Consider the following 27,681-nt stretch of genomic DNA (forward strand, 5'->3'; position numbering starts at 1 on the left):
CACTCTTTTTCTTTTTTTTAACATTCCAGGAAAATACAGAAAATAAAAAAATAGCGAGTATTACAAGGCACATAATCACAGGAGAACAACAAAGAACAATTCAATATTTTATTGAACGACTAAATTCCTTAAGAACATCAGAACAATATTTTTTCAGCATTGCCTACCAATTAGGAAAAAAGCATATTCTTCTATATTATAGTATTATATTATATATGATAGCACATTGAATCCAAAATACATAATATAAATGTGGAAGGGTGATCTGTTAATAATCTAGAATATTATCATAATTAGAGATTTGAATGTAAAATAATATTACCTAATCGTTCAAATAAGCCTAAACACATGTAGTTCCCCATTCAGGCAAACGATGTCGCTAGAGTACAGCTGTTTGAATTTACAATTTGCAACCAGAGCGTTCAGCACTTAAAATACAATGCATTAAAAATATCTACATGATGTTCATCCTCGAAAGTAGTCCTTAATTATCCCTCAGAATAATTGAATGTCGGAGTAAACGATGTTGTTGAATATGGTTTACAGTGTGTAGAATTCAAATACAAATAAAATAAAAACTACTAAATATTACAATCCATAGCAGCCTATTCATGCTGATGTCAATGACATCAAGACCAGCCGCCCTCCCCCACCCACCATGTCATCAGATAGCCAGCCTTATATTACATATTTGACACTTGACATATTTTAGACTAGAGCTTGGTTTTGAAAAATGTGGCAGGAAGGGTGGTACGCAATGGCACGTAGGGTACAAAAAATGTATAGATCATTTAAAAAAGGTATAGGCCTACATATTGTTCAATAAATATAGTATTATGGCTTATAGTTATTATTTCCAAAATATCCATTGCTATCCGTTGGTCGTTTGTGTTCAGGTGTGTCTGCTAAATAAACTGACTGGGTGCAGCTTGTCTTTCCCCTGACCATGACCTTGAAGTAAGTAGTATAAAGGGCGTTGGCCCTCTGCATCCGTATTTATTCATCGTTTGTTTTTACCATTTGCATATGAGTTGGTCCTGATGAAAATGAAAGACTACGTGAGTCAAAAGTTGGGAACTCCTTGACTAGACTATAGAGAACCTCGTTTATGAAACGTATGGCCGAGGCCACATGGTCCGCCGTGTTCTTTACAATAGGGGCGTGGTCACACGTATTTTCCTCAATGGGCTCTGGTATTTTCAAAAGTCAAGGCGGGCTCAATCACCCAGAAGATCCTCCCCCTTTGGTTGTACAACAACGAGACACATGACACCACACGCGACTCTTTTCACCAGGTTGACATTACACAAGCCGCTTGTCCCTCAGCCTCTTTTACCATGTGGGCATCACCTTTCTAGTCCGGGCCGTGAGCCACCTCACATTTCATGTGCCCCTCTTCCCACTTCGCTTCACTTTTCCTAAAGCATCTCGAGAAGTCGTCCGGGAGGTCATCATGTATTCCATCCAGGAGTGGCTCTCAGCAGTTGCCGCGGGTCTTTTTGCCCTGCATGTGCTGCAGAAACTGTTTTTTCCCTACTTCTGGAAGGATGTTACCTTTTTGTGGAAGATCATCACGTACGGCATAAAACTGGAGCTCTGCAAACTGACCTCCAAGGTGGTGACTGTGGTGGACACGTTCGTGGAACAGGCACAGCGTATCCCGGACAAAGCTTTCCTTATTTACGAGGGAGTGGTACACACGTACCGAGACATTGATGAGCGCAGTAACAGAGTGGCCAACGTGTTCCTGAAGCAGGGAACCTTGAAGAAGGGGGACTGCGTGGTGCTCCTCATGAACAACGAGCCCGACTTTGTCTCGGTGTGGTTCGGCCTGACCAAGGTGGGATGCACCGTCGCCTTTCTGAACACAAACATCAAGTCAAAGTCGTTGCTGCATTGTTTCAACTGCTGTGGGGCCAAGACCCTTGTTGTTGGCGCAGGTAACAATCTTTCATATATTTATGTATACCCCATTGTCTTGTTTAGTTTGCTGGACTATTATGACCCAGCAGCAATGACAATCCTTCCAAAGGAAACTACCACTTGGGTTTCTATTGTTCACAAGTGTATCAACACTGGAGCACTAGGGCGCTGTCAGAGATGGTTGGATAACAACTAGAGATCAAGCATTATAACATTGTCAACATTGAAGTTTACAGTAAAATGAAATTGCCTCAGATTATTATTAGGCTATGACTAGTTGGGATTCCTGTTCTACTTAAACCGTTGTTCGGGCGACACAAAGCTCCTTACTGTCATATCAACCATTTACTTAAACTGTGCCTGAAATAGAAATCTAACATCAGCACATAACAATAGCTTTACTTAACAGCTTAAACCGTAGGCTACTTAAACCGGATGACCATCATAATAGAGAAACGTCTTTATTACTAGGTAGGCCAACATAAACATCTTACTAATTGAAAAAAGTGACTGTTTGAACAACTAATACATTTTATTTTATAATCCTTGAACAAATATCTATCAGAGCAATTTGTAGAAGGTAAGTTTACATTCCCCATTAATTTAAAAGGGATCTGTTCAGCAGCTCTAACTTAATTGAACTTAAACGGCAGTCGACAAGTAATAAACTTTACTTGGTTGATCAAAAGCATCCAATATTAATGTGTGTTTGGCTTTTAGACTTCAATAGATCTTCAATAGCAGAACGTCAACTGTAAGCAGTCAAAACTAGGCCACAAAATCTCATGTTCGGTCCAGTATGATCTATCCTATCCTAAGCCTTTTGCTAATTTCCCTTTTACTGTTAATGCATTATATGTTTAAACCACGTTTTATTTTTTTTCCTCTCTCTTAAACTCTGTAGCACTTTGAGATTACTGAATGTACAGTGCGCTACAAATTAAAGATATTATTATTATTATCTGCAAATCAACAAAAGTGATACCACATTTTCCAAAGAGCTTCATCCCACACCATTTTAAGAGATGCTGAAGTAGGGCTCCTGTTGTGTACACGCATGTCTCATTGAAAAAAGGGTTAGAAGAATTGCAATTGTAGCCTTTTATTATATTTTGTTTTGTATTTATTCCTGTTTTGTCTTGTTGCAAAAAGACTTGGAATTACGAAATTATAAAGTTCTAGTTAACATGTTAGGCTTAATCTGTAGTGGTTGTAGCCAGTTAAAGCTGTCGATCCATGTGATGTAATGACATTTTTGGGATTCATCCTTTCAACCCAGACCTGATAGAATGCCTGGAGGACATTCTACCCAGCCTGCGTGAGGATAACATTGATGTGTGGGTGATGAAGAGGGAGAATGGAGGCTGCACCCAAGTCCAAACCCTGCTAGACCAGATAGATTTTGCCTCGGACCGGCCCGTTCCAGCCAGCCTGCGTGCCGCCACCTCCCTCAAGACCCCCATCCTGTACATCTTCACCTCCGGGACCACCGGTGAGTGACACACACACACACACACACACACACACACACACACACACACACACACACACACACACACACACACACACACACACACACACCCTACAGGTAGACTGAAGAAATGGGGTGTGAACCTTTCAACATTTCCGTCAAACACCCTAACAACAAGACTATGCTTCTCCCCCATATTCTTTATTGAGTTATGTTGTTAGATGTTTTTAACACCTTATCATTCAACCTTTATTTAGTTAGTTTTGGTCTTTTTGAAGCATGTAGTGTCAGCTGAGTATCTAATGATGATAACAGAAATCGTGAGGTCGAGTTTGGTAAACAACAGAAGGATGCAGCAGTGGATCCTCATCAAGGAAAAGTATAAAGAGCAGCAGAAAGTAGAGATCGAAGCTTAAGATTAAGTCTTTTATCATACCTAACCAGAGCGCGAAGGTCCCCTGCATGAGCCCGTCTATCCCGATTACCACGACGCATTCAGTAGTAATGAGTGGCTTGTGATTCAGACTTAAAGGCTCTCAAAAACACCAACCAGTAGTACATATGTATAGTACCAATGTTGATGATATTGCTACCGTTTGTTTCTTAATCCTTTAGGAAGCAGTGCACCACGCTGTCATGTATTTTGATGTGTGTCAAAATGCATGTTTAATAGCCAAGTAAGTGTGCTATCTTACTTGGCTAATAAACTGATTCAGATATCTTCAAATGGGTGTAAGAGGCTGGCCGACACAGGATGGTTAGAGAGGAGGTTGTGTTCCCTTGCAAAACGAGGAAACACAACCAAGACACCGCCAGTGGAACTCCAGTGAACAACAGTGTTTTCCCCACTGCCACTAAATAGGTCAAACGCAGAGGAACAACTCCCCCTCAGAGTATAACAGAGTTATTGATCGGGATCCTTAGTTGTTGTGAACAACCTGTCCCAGAGAAAAAAGTTTTAACCAAGAGGCTCATTAATTTGGCCAAGCTTGAACTCGGCCAAAGTTCAAGCTTGGCCAAGCTTGAACTGTACATTTGTAAAATGTCAATTTTATGAAACAGTTGGAATAAGTACATGGCCATGGGCATGTCAAAGTCATTGCACCTGTTTTTATGTTTATTAACTTGATTGAAATCTCCCACAATGCCTCAGGGCTTCCCAAGGCTGCGGTGATCACCCACTTGCAGACGTTGAAGGCTGCTGCAGGCTTCTGGGCGTTTGGTGGAAGGGAAGATGACGTGGTGTACGTACCTCTCCCTCTGTACCACAGCGCCGCCTCCATGATCGGGATAGGAGGAACCCTGCAGCTGGGTAGGCGAACCCAGTCGAGTGCACTGTCTCTGTTTAGGCCTTCTTAATCACACTCCGGATCTCACAGCCCAGAGGGAAGAAACCTGAAGAGGCAACACAGAAGAGCCATCCCGTCTCCCAGGAGTGTTTAGGACTGCAATAGGGGCCAAGTGGGACACATCTAATGATGGTATTATAAAGTTCAACAAAGGTTCAGTAAGCTTACGTTCTTGGAGAGGAGTGGATTGGTATTAAGTGAAAGGTTTAGAAAGATAACGTGAGGTAGTCTGTTAATCTGGCACATTTAGTAGGTACTTTGTGATAATCAATGTGACAACATGTGACATTATCTACTTATTATGTAATAATGTTTTGAAATCGCATGTTACGTCTAATTGTGGTTAGCTTTAAGCTTTTCTAAAATGTAATTACATGTGACATGATGTTACAGGTAGTAACATGTGTAATTACAGTGACAAGGACACTTATGTAAAGTGTTTCAATTGAGCGTTTTCCAGGTATTGCCATGGCCCATATGTTAAGATAGTGCAACCATGAATGGCTAGAAAAAGCCTTATAGAAGTATACAACCCGTGTTTGGTGCAGCTCATTTAATAATTATCGATAGTTTTAAGTCTAATTCAACATTGAAAATGTATCATTGCAATTACTAAGATTTCAAAAATTTTAGACAGATTAGACTAAATTAGTCCTGGATCAATTGGATATTTGCTCCTGCTCATTGTAAATTTGGCAAATCCACAAGCCTTTTCAACTGTACTTAGTCACTGAGTCGATTCTATTGAGAATATAATAATAATACATTTAATTTAGAGGCGCCTTTCAAGACACCCAAGGTCACCTTACAGAGCATATAGTCATCATCAAAACTATGTAAAACAGACTAGGAATAAAAGGAAAACAGAGGTTAAACATGAAGAATAATAATAATTAATAACACTCAAAGACGCCTAAAGTGAAGGGGGGACCTCACTAACCACCACCAATATGTAGCACCCACTTGGGTGATGCACGGCAGCCAATCGGTGCCAGAACGCTCACTACACACCAGCTTGAGGTGGAGAGTTAGGGATGAGGTGGAGAGTGAGGGAAAAGAACATTTAAACACTATCGACCATATTTAAACACTATCGATCACATTTAAACAATATCGACCACATGTAAACACCATCGCCCACATTTAAACATTATCACCCACATTTAAACACTATGGACCACATTTAAACACTATGGACCACATGTAAACCCTATCGACCACATGTAAACCCTATCGACCATATCTAAACCCTATCGACCACATTTAAACATCTAAACCCTATCGACCACATTTAAACCCTATCGACCACATTTAAACACTATCGACCACAATTAAACACTATCGACCACATTTAAACATGTAAACCCTATCGACCACATTTAAACACTGATATGAATATATCACACCGTGATATATGTACATATGATGTACATATGGAATATGTACACCGTGTGATCCTTAATCGTAAAACCCTAAGGTCCATGGCTGAAATCCCTAGCACTGAATCATGTGAATGGTCAATTGGCTTTTTGAAGGGGAACCTAGCCAATAATTCCAGAGCGGCTGGCCAACAAAGCTGTCCCTCTGTGTACATATTCACTTCAATTATCATCTTCATTAGTGGTTCTAACAGGAAGTGTTCATCTGCACGTACGCCAAACAACCCAACCATACCCGTCTTCATTCTTTGACTGGCATTCTTTTAGAAAATAGCTTCATGTTCATCTATCTTTCTTTTCTGGCTGAAAATGAGCCAACTAAAAGTAAAGGTGATTTTCCCAGCAGTCCTTGATTGTCAACGATTAACCCACTGAACAGGATGTCCTTTAAATATGGCGATCCCAAATACTCAGGTTAACCATTTCCAGCTACTGATTTAGACTTTGTATGTTGCATCATGCTATATTTGCACTGGATATACTGTATACTGATAGTGTGTACGTTTATCTATAAAGTTTACTAATTTATGGTGTCATTGTGGCATCCCTGTTGACACTATCCAAGTTAAGTTAATAAATGGAGTTCATGTTCCTGTTCATATTCATCTTTCTTTAGGTGCCACATGCATCTTGAAGAAGAAGTTCTCAGCCAGCAAATTCTGGAGTGACTGTAGGAAATATGACGTGACCATCTTCCAGTATATTGGCGAGCTCTGCCGGTACCTCTGCAACCAGCCTAAGGTACTGCCCGCCTTAACAATATCTCTATAGTTAGATGGTTTTTTATAGTTTCTAATCTTCAGGTCACATCCCACTCTCACACCTGTAAAAAAAGAACAAAAAAGGAACATTTTACTACACAAGACAAATGAGAACATTCTATCAAAGCCACTTTATTGCAATCTCTGACCATCGTGGATCTTCCCTCACGATTAAAAATTCCAATAACATTGTACAAAACCGTTTTCCGTGGTGGCAAGACAACTAGAGTCCTTGTATTGGCCTTCGTATCTAGCCTCCCACTGAAGACACACACACACGCACGCACACACACGCCACGCACACTCGCTGATCTCAAAGTCGCCTTTGTCCCCGTGTCCCCTTGGTTACCCTCTCACTGATTCAGAAGGCCTTAGAGGCTGGCCGGGCCACCGACCTCCCCGCTAATAGGGGAACCACCCGACGTATTAAAGATACTTGTGCGCACTTAAAGGGACAGTAACTCCCAAATACGAGTGCTCCCCTAATGTGCGCACTGAACTCTTGTCTAATGTGTCCACCGTTCAAAAACACTACGATGAGGCACCGGAGTGCCTACGCGATCTTGTACAAACGGTCTTTGTTTGTGCGTGCTCGTGTGAGCATCACTGTGAGAGCTAAATGACCCAGTGTACTTTATGTTCTCCACTACAGTAGATGGGTAACCAGAAGGAAACACTTCTTGCTTTTGGTGCAGTTTATTTGTGCAGCACTTTATGGCTGTTATATATGGCATATTTGTTGACATATTTCTATTCCTTTTTAGAATACCTACCATCAAATCATAAACATGAACGTGGGTGTGTGTGTGTGTGTGTGTGTGTGTGTGGGGGGGTATGTTTTGGTCCCTACTGAAAGGCATCTTTGTTGAGACTCACTGTAGCCTTGTGGCTGTGTTCACACACACACACACACACACACACACACACACACACACACACACACACACACACACACACACACACACACACACACACACACACACACACACACACACACACACACACACACACACACACACACACACACGCACGCACGCGCGCACGCACGCACGCACGCACACAATAAAAAAAGATCTTATCTTAAGTGGTAATGACACAAGTTATATTTCATATGCATTCCCATTTTTCCTGAGTTCATTTTTTTCTTAATTGTTTATTTTTTTACCAATATGCTCTGAGGTAGCCCCAATGAAAGACGCATTATCCATAGATTTATTATACTTATGGAATCTGTCTCTCCGTCTGTTTCGCTCTCTGTTTGTGTCTCGCTCACCTTGTCTCCGTCCCATTCTGTGTCTCTCTCTCTCTCTCTCTCTCTCTCTCTCTCTCTCTCTCTCTCTCTCTCTCTCTCTCTCTCTCTCTCTCTCTCTCTCTCTCAGGCCGAGGGCGAGAGGGCCCACAAGGTGCGGATGGGCGTGGGGAACGGGCTGCGGCCCGACGTGTGGCGGGACTTCCACGCCCGCTTCGGGGAGGTTCGCATGTGCGAGCTGTACGGCTCCACCGAGGGGAACCTCTGCTTCATGAACCACATCGGCAAGCTCGGAGTCGTGGGCCGCTCCAACTTCTTCTACAAGGTGAGGATACGGGACACCTGTCCAGGTGGTGTAGCTCAGTAACACCTGTTCAGGTTCACTTGGTACACCTGGACATCTTCACCTGTTAGGGTGGTATATCTCAGTAAAACCTGTTCAGGTGCATGTGTTTGGTGGCAACTGGAACACTTGGAAAGCCTCACCTGTTCAGGTGGTATTGTTCAGGTGAATTTGTTTGGGTACACCTGGACATCTTTACCTGTTCGGGTGGTAAGTCTCAGTAACACCTGTTCAGTTGCATGTTTTCTGGTACAGCTGGTCAGCTGGTACACCTGTTCAGGTACATCTCCCGTTACCCTCAGATATACCTGTCCCAAGTACACATGGACACCTGGTATAGCTCAAGTGTACCTGTTCGGGTCGACCTGTTTGTGAACACCTGGTCTGGTTAACCTGGACAGGTACACCTGTTACACGTGTTGAGATAGAGCTCTTGTACTCCTGTACAGGTACATCTCAGGTACTGTTCAGGACCCTTTTGCTACACTTGAACATGCATGAAAATGTCTGTTAGACCAAAAACCAGTGTACTACTGATATTTTGATAGTTCGTAGAAGTTCACAAGGTCAGACATTTAAAGGTGGGAAAGAGGCAGGTTTTATTAATGAAATAAATATTTGTTTATTTAGAAACGGGTATACACAAGGCGTCAGCCCTCTGTTCAGAACATCCAACCAAATTAATTCTCTCTCAAAGAGAAAATTCACAAAAAAAATATTAAGACTCATGATTATTTCTTTCCATGCCAAATGATGTATCCGATGGATGGAGTCTGAATTTAACTAACCATTTATGCAAGCCTTTGTAACTTGTACCTGTCTTCTTCACTCCCATTGCCTCATTCACTTCCATATGCAGAGTCCTTATATTATATCTAATGTTGATTCTAATAGTCGCTGAAAGACCAAGGTCTCATGCATTACTTACCACAACCATGAAGGTGAGGTTTGGCTGCTGCCAGCTTGACTGTTTCTATGCTGACCTTTTAATTTAAACTTTGAGAGGAAAGGGTTACAATAAGGGTACATTTATTAACCCTTAAGTAACATAATGCAATAATAAGCATTATTGTATAGCATTAGCATGGGAGATTTGGTTAGGGTTAACCCTAACACTAATAAAAAATTAATAATAATAAATTGTTTTAATGTGTAAATGACTACCTTAGATAACATAACCAACATTAGCCTAGTGAAAATCTCATTCAAAACAACTTTATTAATCCCTTTGGGGGCGATTTGTTACGACCCTTATTGTAGAGTGGTACCAGGCAAAGTGTTAAAACTCCATGACCTCTTTTCACTCCCCCCTCTCTCGCCTCCCTCCACTGGCTGAGGTCTCAGTCCTTGTATCTTTATAAGGCAAATGTGTTCTATTGCCCCAGAAGTCCCAGCAGACCTTGACCATGTCTTCACGTAACCTCAGTTCAAGCTGCACTTAGCCCTACATATCCCAGTCAGACAACATTGCCCAACAGGAGGTGAGCTCAATGTTCCCTCGGTGGGCGGTGTGTTGGGTTATCCCCAGTTCAGCATGCCTTCTTAGAACAGCTGCTGCACTAAACTCCCAGGTGCCCTTAATGCCCAATCCACAACAGCCAAGTCCACATGTGCAGTTAAGTCGACACATAGTCTCTCTCTGTACCCATACACAAAGGGATCCAGTATATTTTACGGTACCAGCGCCATGACCATTCACTTGATACAAAATGGGTATTCAATTTAGATCACTCTTGCTTGAGATTGTTCGCCTTCCTATGAGCATTTTTTCTTATAATATAGTGCCGCTATGGTTTTGATCAAGTCTGGTAATTATGTGGTCACAATTCAGAGATCCAGGCTTTATCGATATGAGTTTTGCTATTTTCAATGTATGTTAAGCAGTTTATATTAGTAGCATTTCTTTATAATTAGCTTTATCTTGACATCCCAACAGGAATTAAAAATCAAACGCGCAAAAAAATGTAATTAAGCCAGTCCAATAATTAAATTTGGGCCAAACTGAAGTGATTGGTTGGTTGGCTTACCTGTCAGTCTACCTACCTACCTGGCAGAATCTTACACAAGGCTAGGCCGACATACTACTATTACACGAGGCTAGGCAGACATACTACTATTGCACAAGGCTAGGCAGACGTACTACTATTGCACAAGGCTAGGCAGACGTACTACTATTACACAAGGCTAGGCAGACGTACTACTATTGCACAAGGCTAGGCAGACGTACTACTATTGCACAAGGCTAGGCCGAGTTACTACTATTACACAGGGCTAGGCTGACAAACTACTATTACACAAGGCTAGGCAGACGTACTACTATTGCACAAGGTTAGGCAGACGTACTACTATTACACAAGGCTAGGCCGACATACTACTATTACACAAGGCTAGGCTGACATACTACTATTACACAAGGCTAGGCAGACGTACTACTACTAAAGCTAGCTAGCTAACCATGTGTTTTGGCGGAGGGGCTTTGGAGGGAGGCTGAAGGTAGGGGAGGGATTTCTTCAGCTGGATTCTTTCAAATCTCTAGCTTGATCTGTCCAGTTCCTCCAAATTGCTTACCCTAGCTTTGAATAAACATAACTGTTTAAAAATAAACAAATACAAATAATCTTAAATAATCACCACTAATAATTCAATTGAAAGGCTGGTTATTTATATAGTAAGGTTTGATGACCTGAACACAGATTAGTTAAGCTAATATACTTTGTCGTCGAAGCAGGCATTATACAACCGCTCTACTGACTTCTTGAGAAGCCACATAATCAGTGGAGTCAAAGTAGTAGTAGTATGTAAGTGTTTAGGTTTAATCTGTTAATGCAGCTTCTTTTTTTTCTTTTTTTAACTGGCAGGACGGTTACACCGTCCTGCCAGGTCGGTGTGCTTGGACGCTCAAATTTCAATGATCCAAAAAGAAGCAAATATATGTAAACGCATATGTTTTACATTATCTGTATTTATTTTCATCCTCTTTTAACTTTTAATTAGTTTGTCTTTATTTGCATTGAGTGTTTTATAATACCGCTATCATTTTAATTGTATTTCCTGCTAAAGTGATACGAATCCCCCCTCCCCCACCGAAAAACATTATTTGCAATCAACATGGACCAATTCAAAGGCTCTAAAGACCGGTTGACTGTGGAAAATAAAGTGTGGAGCATTTTCACTGATCATCCATTCTCCTGCCAAAGGCAATCTGAACAAATTACTAACTAAATATTATTTAATTATTTTCCTATGCTTGCAGCTCCTTTTCAAGTACGATCTGGTGAAGTACGACATGGTGAGAGAGGAGCCTGTGAAGGATGCCCGCGGCTTTTGTCAGCGAGTAAAAAAGGGTAAAACGGCAGTCAAACAGTCAAAAAAATCTCAGTACAGGTGCACACATAATTCAATTCTGATTCAGGAGTCAAGCACACAATCAAGTCAAGTACATTATATTTGTCTAACCCATAATCCCAGTCTCAAAGGGCTTTACAAGGACTATATTTACGACACCCCCATAGCATTACATATATGGAACTGGAAACAAGTATTCCATACAGGATCAGTAACCTCACTGGTCATCTTTATCATCGGTAATGCTAATCTCTAACCGTCCTCCATAAAATGTTTCATTATTGTTCAATCTGTAAACTCTTATGTGGTAGTTCCTCCCCACCTAACCCCACCTAACGGTTGGTTATCAAACACCACCTAAGTGGCTTTTCTGGGCTCCTCCGACTCCCTGCACCGAGATGTTGTACTAATCTGGTTAGTTGAGACTTGGCAAGCTGTTCCAAATTTAGCAGGGGATGACTGTCTGAGCTTCCCCTTTGTGTGTGTGTGTGTGTGTGTGTGTGTGTGTGTGTGTGTGTGTGTGTGTGCGTGTGCGCAGTGATGGCTGGTTTATCTTGCGGGCCTTGATTGTCCAATGCACCGCACCACAGTGTGTGCAGGCTCACCCCTTCCCAGAGTCTAATCGGTCTTGACCCGTGGACAACACGCCCACCTCTGCCAATCCAACACACATAATCACCGAGCCATAACACGGAACCATCTGTCTATGGACGGTTCTGGTCTTTCTGTTGTTCCTCCCCAGGCGAGACGGGGCTCTTGCTATCCAAGGTGAGCGCCACCAGCCCCTTCTTCGGCTACGCCGGCAGCAAACAGCTGACTGAGAGACGGCTGCTGAGGAACGTGTTCTCCTCCGGGGACGCCTACTTCAACACCGGGGACCTGATGGCCGAGGACAAGGAGGACTTCATCTGCTTCAAAGACAGGGTCGGGGACACCTTTAGGTAACGCTTGAAACGGCGCTGAGATCTTACACTGAATCCATACTTCTGCCGATCCCCATGTGGTGGACAATCGGGTTGGCACCGAGAGACGTCACAGGTCTTTACAGGGCGGCCTGCCTTTGTTCGCCCACGTCATGTTTACAAGTACGCAAATCCAGAAAAGAACAGGAAAAACCGAATCAGCTCCATTGAAAATGATTTGGAGAAAACAACGTATCCATATAAAAAGGAAATCACTCAAATATAAAGATGAACTTTTAGAGCGGTTACTATAAACAACTGATGATAGTCTTTTTATTTCACAAGGTCTCTTCATTTCATTCTCGTGGCTGCATAGTGTGTTAATCAAAACACTAGGCATGCTCCCCGATCGGCCAATCAGCTCAGACCGCATGTCTTCCCATACGCAGAGAAATGGGGGCGTGTAAGTAATCGGCTTAGAGACCCAAAAAGTCCCCGATTTTTTTTTGTCTCTAAACCTCAATGAACACATCGAACCACACAAAATACACATTGTAACTGCACACAATCTCAAACAACCTTTTAATATCACGTGGTGAGGTTTGTGCCAATTCCTGTCCCTAGTAGTACTGTGGTCGCCTGATAATGAAAGAACCCTTTCATACTGGGAACCCCTCGTCTGACCTGAGCTTATCGGGTCGTTTCAGGTGGAAGGGAGAGAATGTGGCCACGACCGAGGTGACGGAGACCCTGGGGCTGGTGGGGTTCATTCAGGAAGCCAACGTGTACGGGGTGGAGGTCCCAGGTGGGTGTCGATGGGTCGGGGTGTGTTTGTATGGGTGGGTCGGTGGATGAGTCAGGGTTGATTGGTCAACATGTGTGTACGTGCTATTTATTGCCACTAAATGTATTTATTGATGTACCAATATGAATGAAGATTCGAAATGTTAGAAATTAAAATGAAAATGTGTACATCCGGATTTATATATTTTATTATAGTGCCTGGAGATATTTTTGCACATGTTTATAAATATGCAGGGTTTTAGTTATGGGACAGGTCAATTCAATTTTAAATCTTTCACTTTCTGTCCTTCAGGCCACGAGGGAAGAGCCGGGATGGCTGCTGTCATTGTGAGGCTGGGCCACGAGTTTGACGGGAAGGCCTTATTCGAGCACGTTGTAACGGATCTGCCAGCTTACGCTCGACCTGTCTTCATAAGGATTCAGGTAACACCTCGGCTGTAGAACCGGACATGACTCTGGACAGCCAACCCTAGCACTCTTCGTATAAATAAAATATATATGAACTACAAATGTACCTCGGAAATGTTACGATTAAGCTTGAAATCCGGATAAGCCCTCCCTTTATTCTTATTTGTTAAAGGTTAAAAAACGTTTACCAAGGCTCTGTTAACGGTCTTGATCTTTTCCTATGCCTTTTCCTAATTCCTAAATGTGGATCAATTCTATAATCACAATTGATCTGGATCTCTTGTTAAGTCACAGAGAGTCTGGTCTCTTCATAAATCACAGAGAGTCTGGATCTCTTAAGTCATAGTCTGGATCTCTTGTTATGTCACAGATAGCCTCGATTTCTTGTTATTCAATAAGGCATGTGTTGGTTACGGCTGATCATTAAACGTGTTTGAGACTAATTAGAGAGGTAAAGCCTTGCTATAATACATTCTACACAGAAAACAAAACATTGAACCCTGAAGAAAATCCCATTTATGTTACCTGGACAATGACCATGAAGACAGGGTTTGTCAATCACCAACTGATCTCTATCTCTAACTGAGTTCTTGTTTGATGAGTTGAAACCAGATATTCCAACCGAGATTAACCGAAATCTCAACACGACTGTCCAAACCATTCTCTTCAGCATTCTTCTCTCCTGGGTTGAATGACATTCTACTCATTTTTTCACATTTCAGGAATTCATTGAAATCACCGGAACGTTTAAGCAGCAAAAGTTCCAACTGGTACAGAGTGGCTTCGACCCGTCCACTATCTCGGAGCCCCTCTATGTCTTGGACTATGTACAGAAGAGCTACGTCCCGCTCACAGACAATGTCTACCAGAGCATCTTGGCAGGGGAACAGAAGCTCTAGAGCCCTTGCTTTGGCTCAACTGTCTCCGTCGCCATGGGTTCCACAGAAGTAATGGAAACAAATTGTAAATTCTTCACGACAAATGGCCATTGTGTTCTCCGCGGTACAAGCAACCTGACAATCACACTGACGTTAAGCGCATTGTTGTTTAACATCATGGACACCTCCGTTCTGCACTTAAGAATTATAACGCAGCTATTTATACTGGTCCCATCCTTATTTTTTCGGAGGAAACCTGAATACTATATTTACCTGAATCCTAGTTGGAACCATGGAGATGATAGTCACAACAATATTCCTCTCTGTGACCATCAAGAATATCACATTTCTTATGGTCAGACAGGAGGTTGAGGCATACATGCTAAAATGATATCAATAAAAAATGATAAAGTGATTAAACATTAAACCTGGGATGCAACCCAACATTTTGCAGTTTTTTGCTCTATGTTGTGAAAACACTACTAAGATTGAATGTGATTCATTAATAGCACGATATTAAATAAGTAAAGCTGTTGTTTCAGCCTTACATGGCAGACTTCAGTTAACTTGACAATGACGATGGAACAAAATAAGGATGAAGGAGGACATTAACTGTGTCTTAACTATTGTTGTTTGTTTGAACGATAGAATGATGGACAGAAAGCTCTGTCTTGTCTGTCGACCACCATGCCTAACCCCTCCACAAAGTGCAAGATATGTTACTTTGCACCTGAATGTTTGTCCAAGGTTGGTAGGCTCAACCGCATTGTAGCTATGCTGTCTATAGTCTGTGATACAAGAGCTGTAGTAAACCCGAGAGGACTAGGACTTTCATTGGTCAAGCAGAGGTGAAGTTGAGCTATTTTTCGCTCAACACGAAGTTCAGCACAGTAGGAACACCGGTTTTGAAGATATGAGGCCTACATTGAAGACTTCCCATCTTTAACACATTAGCACATTAGCACACATTAGCTTAAAGCTAAACTTGTGTATTCTTTAGACCAAATTGAAAAACGATAAGGTTTAGGAAATGTTTTTAATCCGAGAGTTGAATGTAATTAACAACTACACTGTGCAAGCCAGAAAACAGTAAACGCTATGCTTCTTATAGCATCACCACTCAGGACTAGCTTTTCTCGTTAATAATGCAATACTAAATATTTGATACAGTTTTCATAGTTTAAACCGTGAATACTGTTCTTTTTGGATCTTCTAATATTGAGAGGATTGTAATGATGCACTTGAATTACATTAAGACTGAAAGAACGTATTTAATTGAGAGTTCTATGTTTGGTTTGTCAGAGGGTAGCCTAATGGTGTGTCTATGTTGAATAAGCCATGTTGAGGGTGATAATTTGTATACAAATAAAGCATGACGATATGTAAAAAGTATGAAGGAATGGATAGCTCAACACTTGAAAATCGTATGTAAATCATATTTGGCTATCATTGTAAAAAGAATATCAATTTATTACACACGGTTTAAACACCATTTTGTAATTTCTTTGTGAGAATGTTTTGAAAAAACACTGTAATTTACTCTCAGAAGGTGACAATTAAAAACGTTTTTTTTTAGTATAATATTTTAAACATCGTTTTTTCATTGTCATTATTATATTGCTACATTTCCACCTTGTCATATAATGTGAATGGTTTCGCTCGTTGCAGATATATATTGCTGGTAGGAGACTACTTTCTAAACTTTCCACTGACTGCTGCCTAAGGTGCGAGATGAAACAACCGCTCTACCAGTGCACTTCACCTTCCACCACGGGTTTCACAGACCACATTGATAGGAGACCGTGTTGGGTTTTAAAAGTAGGCCTAGACCTATATCGTTTGCAGAACTGAAGGTGGATCGTTTTACCGGTAAAGTACTCAAAATACTATCATTCGTCCAAGGGGTTGGCACACGGCTGGCAACACTAAATGTTGAAATAATTAAAGGTTGTATAGGTGATTTGCTTTTTTGGCCATTTTTGCAAAATTACTTGAAATCCTTATCATAACCCGCTTACAGCCACTGAGTTAGAAGTACTGACATGAAAATTAAACAAGTCAATCATCTGTGGAACGGGCAGGGCTCGAAAAACTCCAGCCAATCATTTCCATTGCCACCGAGTTGCATTGGACAGTAAGTACGTCACTCAAACGGTCGTACTGCACTCCCCCTCCCCCGCGCCCCGCGCGCAACCCCTTCGTGCAGTACTCGTGACCCAGAGCTCGTGACCCAGAGCAAGCTCCTGTTTGTTGTTATCCTGCGGTAGCTACTGGAACTAGTTAATCCACATTTGGACCTAGCAGTAGAAGACAATTTCCATGGCAGACAAGACGCCACCATCCCCACCACCACCACCACCACCAGCAAAGAGAAGGAAAACTCTTTTTCAGAGAGTAATTGATAATAAAAACGCTGAAAGAGAAAAACTGAAATCAAGAATAATCCTAGGCGCTGCTTTCGAACGTTGGCGGGAACTGAAGGACGAGAAGGGTCTAAAAACCGATGCTTGTGTGGCGGTTGACCTAGTTTCAAAGTTTATACCGTTTATACTCGGTAATACCGGTGTGGAGACGAGTGTATTACTCGGTGTGAAAATGTCCACACCGCGGCAACCCTAGTGAAAACCAGGACTTCCAATACAATTATATGAAACAAACATACATTTTCTAAAAATAGTAATGATTTATGTGACCGTTTAATGTTTATAACATCTGGTCCAACCATTGCAGCGAGAACGTATTCTCAGCAGGGGGTGCAGGGAAAAAAAAAAATTCAGCCTGCACTAGACTCGCAACTCGTTACATTGATAAAAAAAGATGTATAGCAGCGCAGCTCAATTACACCAGTGCATGCGCGGACAGTTGAAAATCGATCGTTCACATCCAGCTGCTCACAGAACAAGTTTAGCGCACCACCGCTACCCTCACACTTTTTCATATAACCTTTTTTCAGCACTAGGTCATATGAGCATTAAATAAATGCTGCGTCTCAAAATGCCTTGGACAGCAGCGAGGATGACTCGCTTTGCCACGGGCCGAAACAGTTCGGAGCGACCACAGCCAGAGCGAACACAGCGGGGCAGAGGAGTGTCAGGAATAGTCTTTGGTGTACACATCAGTACGGCCTATTTGCACTACTGTTTAGTGGCAATGCAGTGTTTTATTCGATGCCTTTTTATTTTCGTATATTATTTCAATGAATACAATTTATTTATTCATAAAAAACGGATCTGGTCTTCAAATCTTTTTTCCAAATATAGGTCGTCTTACAATGGGGTTTGTGTTTATATTCGGACCAATACGGTACAGCGGGCGCTCACATGACGTTAAGCATTTCCTGGTGCATAATGTGACGCTTCAGAACCTAAAATCCCGTTTCTCCCCGTTGACACGACAACACATAACCGGCGTTTTCAGAAATCTCCACTTTGGCCGGAGTTTTTAGAAATGATCGTTTTCTGTGATAAGACAGGGCCTCGGACAGGGGGTGTTGCAGCACCCCCAGCACTCCTACTTCCCGCGGTACTGGGTGCAACTTACAGCTGAATGTAGTGCCATGTTGTTAAACGAAAACCTACGCTAGCCTGGCTCGCTCTCGCGCATCTCTGTTCGCGCTCGTGCATGATTGCGCGTCCAGGTACTTGGAATGGGTGGAGTCAGAGTCAGCGTTGAAGGAGAGGGGGTAGGACCATTTGAGTTGTGTATTTTCAAAATCTGCTGGCGTTTCGCAAATCACCTACCCAACCTTTAAATGTTAGTTCAAAAAAGTTAACGGTTTGTTGCAGTGAACTGTAGTCCTGTGTCTAAAAGCTTTCTTACGGTTCCAGGGGACATATTATGAAAACAACACTTTTCCTGTGATTTGGGGTGCTGTTCTGGGTCCCTGGTGCTCCCACACGCATACAAACTTTGAAAACAATCTGTACATGCTTTTTTGAGTGAGATATGCATTTCTGAAGTACCCGCCTAACGAGTTACCAAAGGAGCGAGTCAGTTTCGGCGCCACCTCCTACGTAGGAAGGTCCGAGCCATAGAGAGAGAAGAGTTGCGACTCGTGATGTCGCCGGCGGCGAAGTCACGCCCCTTCTGGTAGAGCCCATGGGACCTTTGAGATCGAAAAATATGAATGGGTTTCAATGGAGAGAAAGTAATTATTTCCTGGTCCCTTTATATGCCCCGGATTTCACATGTTGATTGTGGATTTAAATGATAATTTTTGGAAGGGGCGTGACTTCGCCACTCTATAGTTCCAAACACGCACTCTGCTCCCACTTCCCCACTCCCCTCCAATCAGAGCATAGCTAAGATTTTGTGGACCAGTGGACGAGCAGCTCAGGCGGGTGGAACTCGGCGGCAGCCCAGCTCTGGGAGTACAATCCCACTCTCTGCCAAACTAGCGCCGAGCTCCCCCCGGCGGAGCTTGGGGGAGGAGACGTGGAGGAGAAAGGGAATGTACTCTCGGAGCTGAGCAGCCGGAAAGCTTCGGTGGAAAGTCAGCTCCCGGAGAACACCACCGGAGCTGCCGGACTGTCGCCGAAGCTTCGGCATCGGCCGCAGGGGCAGGAGCTCGGCGGCAGTCCGGCAGCTCAGCTCCCGGAGTACAATCCCTTTCTTCTCCATGTCGCGGTTCATGGACTTCAGAGAGTCTAGGCCAAAGTTCCTTTGCCCCAATTCTTCTCAACAATGGCCGAGATATCCCCCACTACGAGTCTTTACTTGTTGTGGAAGTACCAGAGACATCAGACGCAGTCTTATGATTCATAATATCATCCGAGGCGCACATAGCTTTTGGCCATGATATTAGATATAGGAATATTATATAAATACCCATATATAATATTATTATTATTATTATATTATATTATATATAGATATAGAGCTCCAGGAGTCCGCAAACGGCCTTCTCCTCCATGCTGTGTTTCAGTCTGACAGCTCATTGGTCAATGGGCAGCAGCTAATTTGCATTAAAGCTACAGACACCAGAAACAGCGCATTTTGAAGGGACTGAAACAGAGGGGAATAGAATAGCGGTAGGCAAGATTCTTTTTCCTAAAAGCGATTTCCAGCAAACAGCTGCAAAAACATGTTTTCTGGAACTCAAATACTATGTTTACTTGTTGGGATTCACCATGATATGTCTCCTTTAAGTGATGAGTAAGCCCTAGTGAGCTCCGGGGTGCCACCTACTGGCGTGAAAGGGGCCTTGCAGAGCAGGAAGCACCTTGAGTAACAGTATTATTCAACGTTTCTGAAGAGGGTCAGGTCACTGGTAGTCCCTACTTACCAGCAGCCATTCATGACATTACTCTCGAGCAAAATCTAAACTCGAAATGACTTTCATTAATAGATTTTTTTGGATGAATTACAGAAAACCTGGAGAATTTAGATTGATTATGGCCTAATTAGAATACTACTGATTTTTAGTAGGCCTATGAGTTATAGTACATCAGAAGTAGTAGTAATGGTAGCAGTCAAGGTAGTAAAAAAAGAAGATCTGAACAATGACCCAAATGCAGACAGAAACTCAGGTAGCAGGTCAACAAAAATTATGGAAAAACACAACGCATGACAAACAAACACCAACATGTTTCAGAATGTTACATAATTAGGCTACATGTTATCATATTATTCTGATATAATTAATAGGAATATATCATATGGTCAACGGCCATCCCATATATTTCAATGTGAAAACAACACGCGAGTAAGGTTTTGTGGGCAAAACTCAATGAGATATGTCTCCCATGGACAGAGCAAAGTCTGTCGGCATGATTCGATGTGCCCACGTGAACACTGCCTGACTGGGATGGAGAATCCAAGGGGTCAATCATGACAACATGTTCCTTGTTGAGAGAGAGGTTATTCCATACCGTGATAAATGATAAGCTTTGAACATCATGTTATAATCCTTGAGTATATTTAATCCAATATTTATTGCCTTTTGGCAATTTTAGTAAAAGTCAGTTGAGGTCGGAACAAAAATGAAGTAATTAACTAATTTCACGGTGGGGAAACCATCGAGTAATCAGTGATAAATGAGGGGCAATAAAATGCTAACTGGGGACATCTGGTGGAGGGAAAAGATACTACACATAGACATAAACGATACTTTATTTGTGATAAGCTCTTTTATTTACCCTATGAAAGATTAGACCAATAGGGATAAAACACATACAAATATATCCATCTATCCATCTATCCATCTATCCATCTATCCATCTATCCGTCTATCCATCTATCCATCCATCTCTCTCTCGCTCTCTCTCTCTCTCTCTCTCTCTCTCTCTCTCTCTCTCTCTCTCTCTCTCTCTCTCTCTCTCTCTCTCTCTCTCTCTCTCTCTCTCTCTCTCTCTCTCTCTCTCTCTCTCTCTCTCTCTCTCTCTCTATCCACCTCTCTGTCATATCTCTATTTCCATCGCTCTCATTCTATCCGTCTATCTATCTATCAATCTATCCCTTTCTCTCACTCTCTCTCCATCTCTCTCCTTCTCTCTTCCAATATCCATTTCTGTCTCTCTATATTCTTATCGTGTATCTATTCGTCTATCTATCTCTCTGTACGTCTGTCCGTCTGTCCGTGCGCCCGTCCGCCCGTCTGTATATATACACATATACACATAACACGTGATCAGAAAGGTCTGGTCAGTGGTCTGCTGGAGCCTATACAGTCAGTGGGTTCATCGGAGTTACAACAAAAATATTGCTGGAATGGAAAAATGCCCTTAAAAATTAAATAATATAGGCCTATATCTACTAGGTCTTGCACAACTTAGTAATTTCAAGGTTTCGGCCGTGGAAATCCTGCACCCTCGCCAAGGTGAAAAAACATGAAAAATAAAAACAGGCAAAATATTGGATGAATACGATTTGAGAGAGTTGTCTTTATACCAAACATTGTAGGCCTATATTTTGCTAAAGTTCGGCATACTTCTTTTCTTTTTTATTTGGATGTTTAAGATATAGCCTATTTACAGCAGTCGAACCGGTGAACCTAATTGAAACTGGTGAGACTTGCAGGTGTTTTAACAAACACGTTATCAGATAGGATAGATCAGGCTGTCGGTAAACATAACAAAATCTGAATTCTTAATAGGAATTGCAATAAAGTGGTTCAAGCAATACATGGAATATAGTAGTCGAAACAAAAAACCTTACAACTATCAATGTCTATCAATTAAAAGGCCTATATTAGAATCACACCCAAATATATTGTTGTTGATGTTTAGTTCTTCTATCTAGGCGTAGGCCTACTCCAAAAATTATTTCAAACTTATGTTCTAAAATTGCAAAATCGAATTGAAAAATATTTGAACAATGTAAAATATGTAATGTCTAATATGTCCTATAAGGACGCACCTTCCTCTGGGCAATGACATGGGACTGACTCAAAACCGAAATGACGAAAATCATAAGTAAAATATTTTTCATGCAAATGTACATCTAAATTGTTTATATATTGGGCCTGTAGCCTCACGTCCTCCTATGTTGTTGCGGCTACGTTACCTATCCCTCAGGTAACGGAGGATGTTCCCGTGCACAGAGAGATCGACGCCCAACAAAACACACTTCTTTTCGTTTATTGCTTCCATTCTTCTTGTTTTTGAATGGTCATCGGAGATACACGAGTCTTCAATAGGCCTACCTATTAATTAGACGCACTAAGGATGGAGAGGGTAAGCTGCCAAAATATAAATAGAAAACAGGCCTGTATCCTGTATAATGGAGAGAATAAGATTGCGGTTTCTCGTAATGCATTTCGTGAAAATGTGTGTTTTTCTTTTTAATTAAGAACGTAAGCGATTCTAAATAGCCTTCGCCACTTTAAGGGATTAAGGGGGCAATACTAATAGGCCTATATAAATAAAAAAAGACGCGCTCGAACAATTATTAATATAAAATATTAATAACAAATAGCCTAATAATAATATTGAATTGTTTTGATATCAATATACTTACCCATTGCTATATCATTTTTAGAATATGCCGTTGCTGATTATTGGCCTACATGTAACAAACATGAGCTTAATTTTCAAAAAGGTTGGCCAAATGCCATTTATTTTATTGTGCTTATACTTTGTACAAATTAATAAAATGGCATAAACGGCTCGTTACATGACCCGTGATGTTGTGATCGACGCAGTGCCCGAGTGATGCTGACCTAGACATGTGCCCCGTGTGCGGGGACACGGTGTCCGGGTACCACTACGGACTACTGACCTGCGAAAGTTGTAAGGTAATAGCCTCTTTAGCTGTTTTTTAGACGATGTTTTTTTGTGACATATAAGTATAGGCCAATATAGCCCTCTCTATACCCTATATTCTTACTGACGTAATGATAATTTACCCAAATAGGGATTCTTCAAACGCACGGTTCAAAACAACAAGAGTTACACTTGTTCAGAAAGCCAAGATTGCAGGATCGATAAAACTCAGAGGAAGAGATGTCCTTTCTGTAGGTTCCAGAAGTGCCTTCGTGTTGGAATGCGATTGGAAGGTAAGAGGATATAATAATTGTATAGCGTAAGCATTATTCATTGCATAATTTATTTGTATCATTGTTATTATTATTGAACAGGCCTAACCTGAGCACAGATGTGCCAATGATGCAAAGTAAAAGTCCATGTATGTCTGTTCAAGTTCAAAACGTTTTCATAATTTTAATTTGAGGAGATACACAATTTCTAGAATCAATTGTAATACAATTTGTGCATTTTAAAGGAGATTCATATAAATAGCCCTTGCAACCAAATGAATTTGAATGTGTGAAGAGGTGGAATAAGGTTATAAACTATTAAGTTGTAACATGAGTGCAATTTACATAACGAGTATGGTAAAAAAATCTTATCCGTAAAACTTATTTTGTGTTCTACTAAAAATGAATTTGTATATTTAATGGGTATAGAGTTGGTGGGATGGAGTATTGACCAAGACTCCTCTGCCACGTGGTAGGGATGGGTGGAAAATCGAAACGGTATAATATATGATCAATAAATGTATGATAATAATACTAATATAGGCCTACTGCTCTTATTCCTATCCCCGTGTTAGCTGTCCGAGCAGACAGGATGCGTGGTGGTAGGAACAGGTTCGGCCCAATGTACAAGCGCCACCGTGCCCTCAAGCAGCAGAAAAACGCTCTGCTCCAGAGTCACGGTCTCAAGGCAGAATACACCCCGGATCTTATTTCTCCTCCAACCAGGACACCGTTCAACTTCACCAACATCAACATTAACACCACCCCCAGCGACACCATCACCTCCGACCTCCATACACAAACTCACAGCGGCTACAGCTTCTACCAAAACGAACCACGCCACGAGAGCCCCCAGTACTACCACGTATCGCCACTGGGGGCGCTCTACTCGCCGGTCCATGCCATGGCGGTTATTGGCGACTGCTCTGGCATCCCCGGAATCCCCCAGGCCCAGTGCTCTGGCTCCTTCTCGGCCCAGGGGCCTGCACTGCCTCACCTGCTGGTTGAATTCCTGCGTTGTGAGCTGGATGAGCTCCAGGTGCGGAGTAAGATCATTGGCCGTCTCGAGCAGATGCAAGGGGAAGGGGGGTCGGGTGGGTATGGGGCGACCCACATGTATCTCATGGTGGACCAGATGCTGTTCTACATCGTGGAATGGGCTCGTGGGAGCGTCTTCTTCAAAGAGCTGAAGGTAAATGTACCTCGTCTGAAGATAGCAGTTTGTTATAATTTCTGATTTAGGGATGGTTACATCTTTTGATGGTTACAGTGAAGGCCGAACACACATGCAAGCATGCACAAAGCCTCACACAGACACACACAGGCAGACAGAGAAACCCACAAACATACAGGGACACTCACATGCACACACACAGGCCCAGACACGAACACACACACACACAAACACGCATTGTTTTTTATCTCATTCGTTATTGCTAGAATAAAGGATTAGTTTTACCATTTGTTAATAGAGTGTTCACATGGCTTTAAGTGTGTGTTTCGTAACTATAATGGTTTCAGCAATCAGAATTTGTTTACCTGGTGGAATAGTAAAGGGTTTGTATCTGTATTTACTTGATGAAAATAATTTGTTTATTTGTTATATCTTAAATTACACCAAACCAAAGAAAGATTACAGAGCATCATTTTTTTCTAAATTGGTGTGCATGTGTGTTTTTTCATGTTTGTGAGTGCTTGCTTTTGTGTTACATTTGTGTGTGTGTGTGTGTGTGTGTGTGTGTGTGTGTGTGTGTGTGTGTGTGTGTGTGTGAGTGTGTGTGTGTGTGTGTGTGTGTGTGTGTGTGTGTGTGTGTGTGTGTGTGTGTGTGTGTGTGTGTGTGTGTGTGTGTGTGTGTGTGTGTGTGTGTGTGTGTCATCTACCAGGTGAGTGACCAGATGAAACTGCTGCACCACTGCTGGTGTGAGCTGCTGGTCCTGGACATGGTCTCCAGGCAGCTCCAACATGGCCGACAGGGAAGTCTGGTCCTGGTCACTGGACAGGAGGTCAGGGCTCCATCCTACAAGGCCTCATATCTTAGCCTATTAGAACCACCATTTCTGTGGATTGTCACCTGCCTTTACTCAGTAGATGATGGTGTCTGTCACAAAAGACTTTGTGTTTCTTTTTCATGTTTTTTTATTTTGAAACATTTTTAATGTTTAATGTTGAAAATAATGTCTTAATTCTTACTATGTATTGACTATATACGGCAACACTTTGCATTAGAATTTCCCAGTTACAGTTTAATTCCATGTGTGAACTGATGATTATGGTTACAAACGTTAACAACATGTACTTACCTAATGAAAACCATTACCCCAACCACACGTGTTAAGTTGCTTGTTTAATAACACTGGAACAGATACTATTTAAAGGGTGACCCTATACTATATACTTACTCATTGATTGACTCACGATTTATTGATTGATTGACCATTCATACCTTTGTGTGGACTGCAAAGACAGCAAAGTTATCATTTCAGGCTATTTTAAGAGAGTAAAGAAAAGAGACTAGAAGAAAACAGAAGAGAGCAAGATCTGGAAACTACACAGTCCCCTCCCTCTCTGCTCCCTCCCTCCCTCCCTCCCTCCCTCGGTTCTGGGCAAGTGGGAAGTGTTACATTCACCCATCTGTGATTGACAGGCAATATGGATTCCCCGAACCACTCAGGGAAGGACGAGATGCCCCGATTGGTTAGAAATTAGCCAGGAGTGTTCTGCTATCAACATAGACTCATACCGAGGCGGCTGCAGTCAACTCAAAACAGATATTCTCCCAGAGCCTTTAAATCAAAGCATACTCATAACAGGTGGCTGGGCCGTTTCTAACAAATTACACTCAGATAATAGCTGTTGAGTCTTAGCTTCAGCAGCTTTAAGGCCTACTAGATGTTAACCACCCTACGTAGGATATATGAATGGTGGATGTTCTCTGTGTGGAAAGCCGAATGCATTGGGATGGTGTATGTCTGAGCAGTACCTCTGTGTCTAGGTGGATCTGCCGGCATTAGTCAGCCCGGCCGGTCCCCTGCTCAGAACTCTTGTCCAGAAGGGACAGGATCTGGTGGAATCCTTCCGGAAGTTGCAGGTAGACCGCAATGAGGTGGTCTGCTTCAAGTTTCTCATCCTCTTCAATACAGGTAGGTGTTGTCTGCCAAACATATTGTTTTATGGTTTTAGTATTAGTATTACTAATATACTGTGTTATTTAGTGTTCTCACTTGTGTTTTCTGTGTATTGTTTGGTGACAAAGACGTTATTTCTGATATCACACAATTTAAGGAGGGTATTTTTATTACTAATGGGAAGTCATTGTTATGTTTCTTGTATCTAGGCAGAAAATGGATAACATTTTATCATATTTGATATCATATTTGGTTTTATTTGATCTTCAACTTAAACTGATATCCTTGTAGTTAATATAATATGTATACAGTCTAATTTGTAGCGTCCTATTCTATATAATTAATGTCATTGCATTGGCGCTTCTCTTTCTATCTTGTCTGCAGATGTGAAACACGTTGAAAACCAGTCGTTTGTGGAGAATGTCAAGGAGCAAGTTCATAGGGCGCTGCTTGAATATACACTGTGTGCCTATCCCCAATTCCTTGACAAGTTTGATAAGCTGCTACTGTGCTGGTCAGACCTATGTGCCCTCAGCACGCTTGCTGAGGAGTATCTATGTTCTAAGGATATTTGTGGTGAGGTGCCCTGTAACAATCTGCTTAATGAGTTGCTGCATGCAAAGCACCATTCCATGTGAAAGATGCTAGGATTTCTAATATTTGTTGTGTTATGTGTAAAGTATATTGAAGTGCATATTTGAAGGATACTCTAAATTGAAATCTAAATGGATAATTTTGTTTTTGTAGCCATATTGTACAAAGTGCCACTCAAGAAAATGTGACTATAAGGACGGTGGCTGATTGGAAACAAGTTCTTTGAAGCTTGTTTACTGACCTATATTCCAACTAACCAATCCCCAATAACTAACAACACTGAAACATCCCAAACAAAAAATGTGAAGAAACTTCACAGAATATTTGTACATTGTGTACTTACATTTATACTGACACACAAAAATATTTTGCCGTTAATTTTTTAAAAATTTTTGAATACCAAGTTACAAAACAATGCAGTGATCTGTGTATCCTTTTTATAGCATTTAATCTGTGAATGTACGAACAATAACAAATGTAACAAATGTAATTTATGTTGTTTGCTTAAAGCAAAAAAAAAAAGTCAACAGTGTCTGGTATCTTTTTTTTACTGGTTCTGACTGCTATATCGCTATATTCTGTGCCACAAACTTCACTCAGTAACAAAATATTAATG

At 41.6% G+C, this 27,681-nt stretch overlaps 2 protein-coding genes across 2 annotated transcripts; both read left to right on the forward strand.

Annotated features, from left to right (window-relative positions):
* Nucleotides 1-1,275: 1,275 nt before the first annotated feature.
* On the forward strand, nt 1,276-15,752 carry slc27a6 (solute carrier family 27 member 6). The gene is made up of 10 exons (XM_030354167.1): nt 1,276-1,940; nt 3,203-3,415; nt 4,548-4,706; nt 6,799-6,923; nt 8,323-8,517; nt 11,789-11,879; nt 12,623-12,821; nt 13,490-13,587; nt 13,879-14,009; nt 14,717-15,752. Exons 1-10 carry the CDS (start codon nt 1,454-1,456, stop codon nt 14,891-14,893), a joined length of 1,875 nt encoding a protein of 624 aa, XP_030210027.1. The 5' UTR covers nt 1,276-1,453; the 3' UTR covers nt 14,894-15,752.
* A 3,750-nt stretch (nt 15,753-19,502) lies between these two features.
* Nucleotides 19,503-27,592, forward strand: LOC115542234 (steroidogenic factor 1-like). Its single transcript, XM_030354398.1, has 7 exons — nt 19,503-19,516; nt 23,021-23,105; nt 23,225-23,366; nt 23,921-24,537; nt 25,230-25,349; nt 26,339-26,486; nt 26,856-27,592. Exons 1-7 carry the CDS (start codon nt 19,503-19,505, stop codon nt 27,107-27,109), a joined length of 1,380 nt encoding a protein of 459 aa, XP_030210258.1. The 3' UTR covers nt 27,110-27,592.
* Nucleotides 27,593-27,681: the final 89 nt, after the last annotated feature.

The sequence above is a fragment of the Gadus morhua genome, chromosome 4 (genome assembly GCF_902167405.1).
Source record: "Gadus morhua chromosome 4, gadMor3.0, whole genome shotgun sequence".
NCBI classification, from domain to species: domain Eukaryota; kingdom Metazoa; phylum Chordata; class Actinopteri; order Gadiformes; family Gadidae; genus Gadus; species Gadus morhua.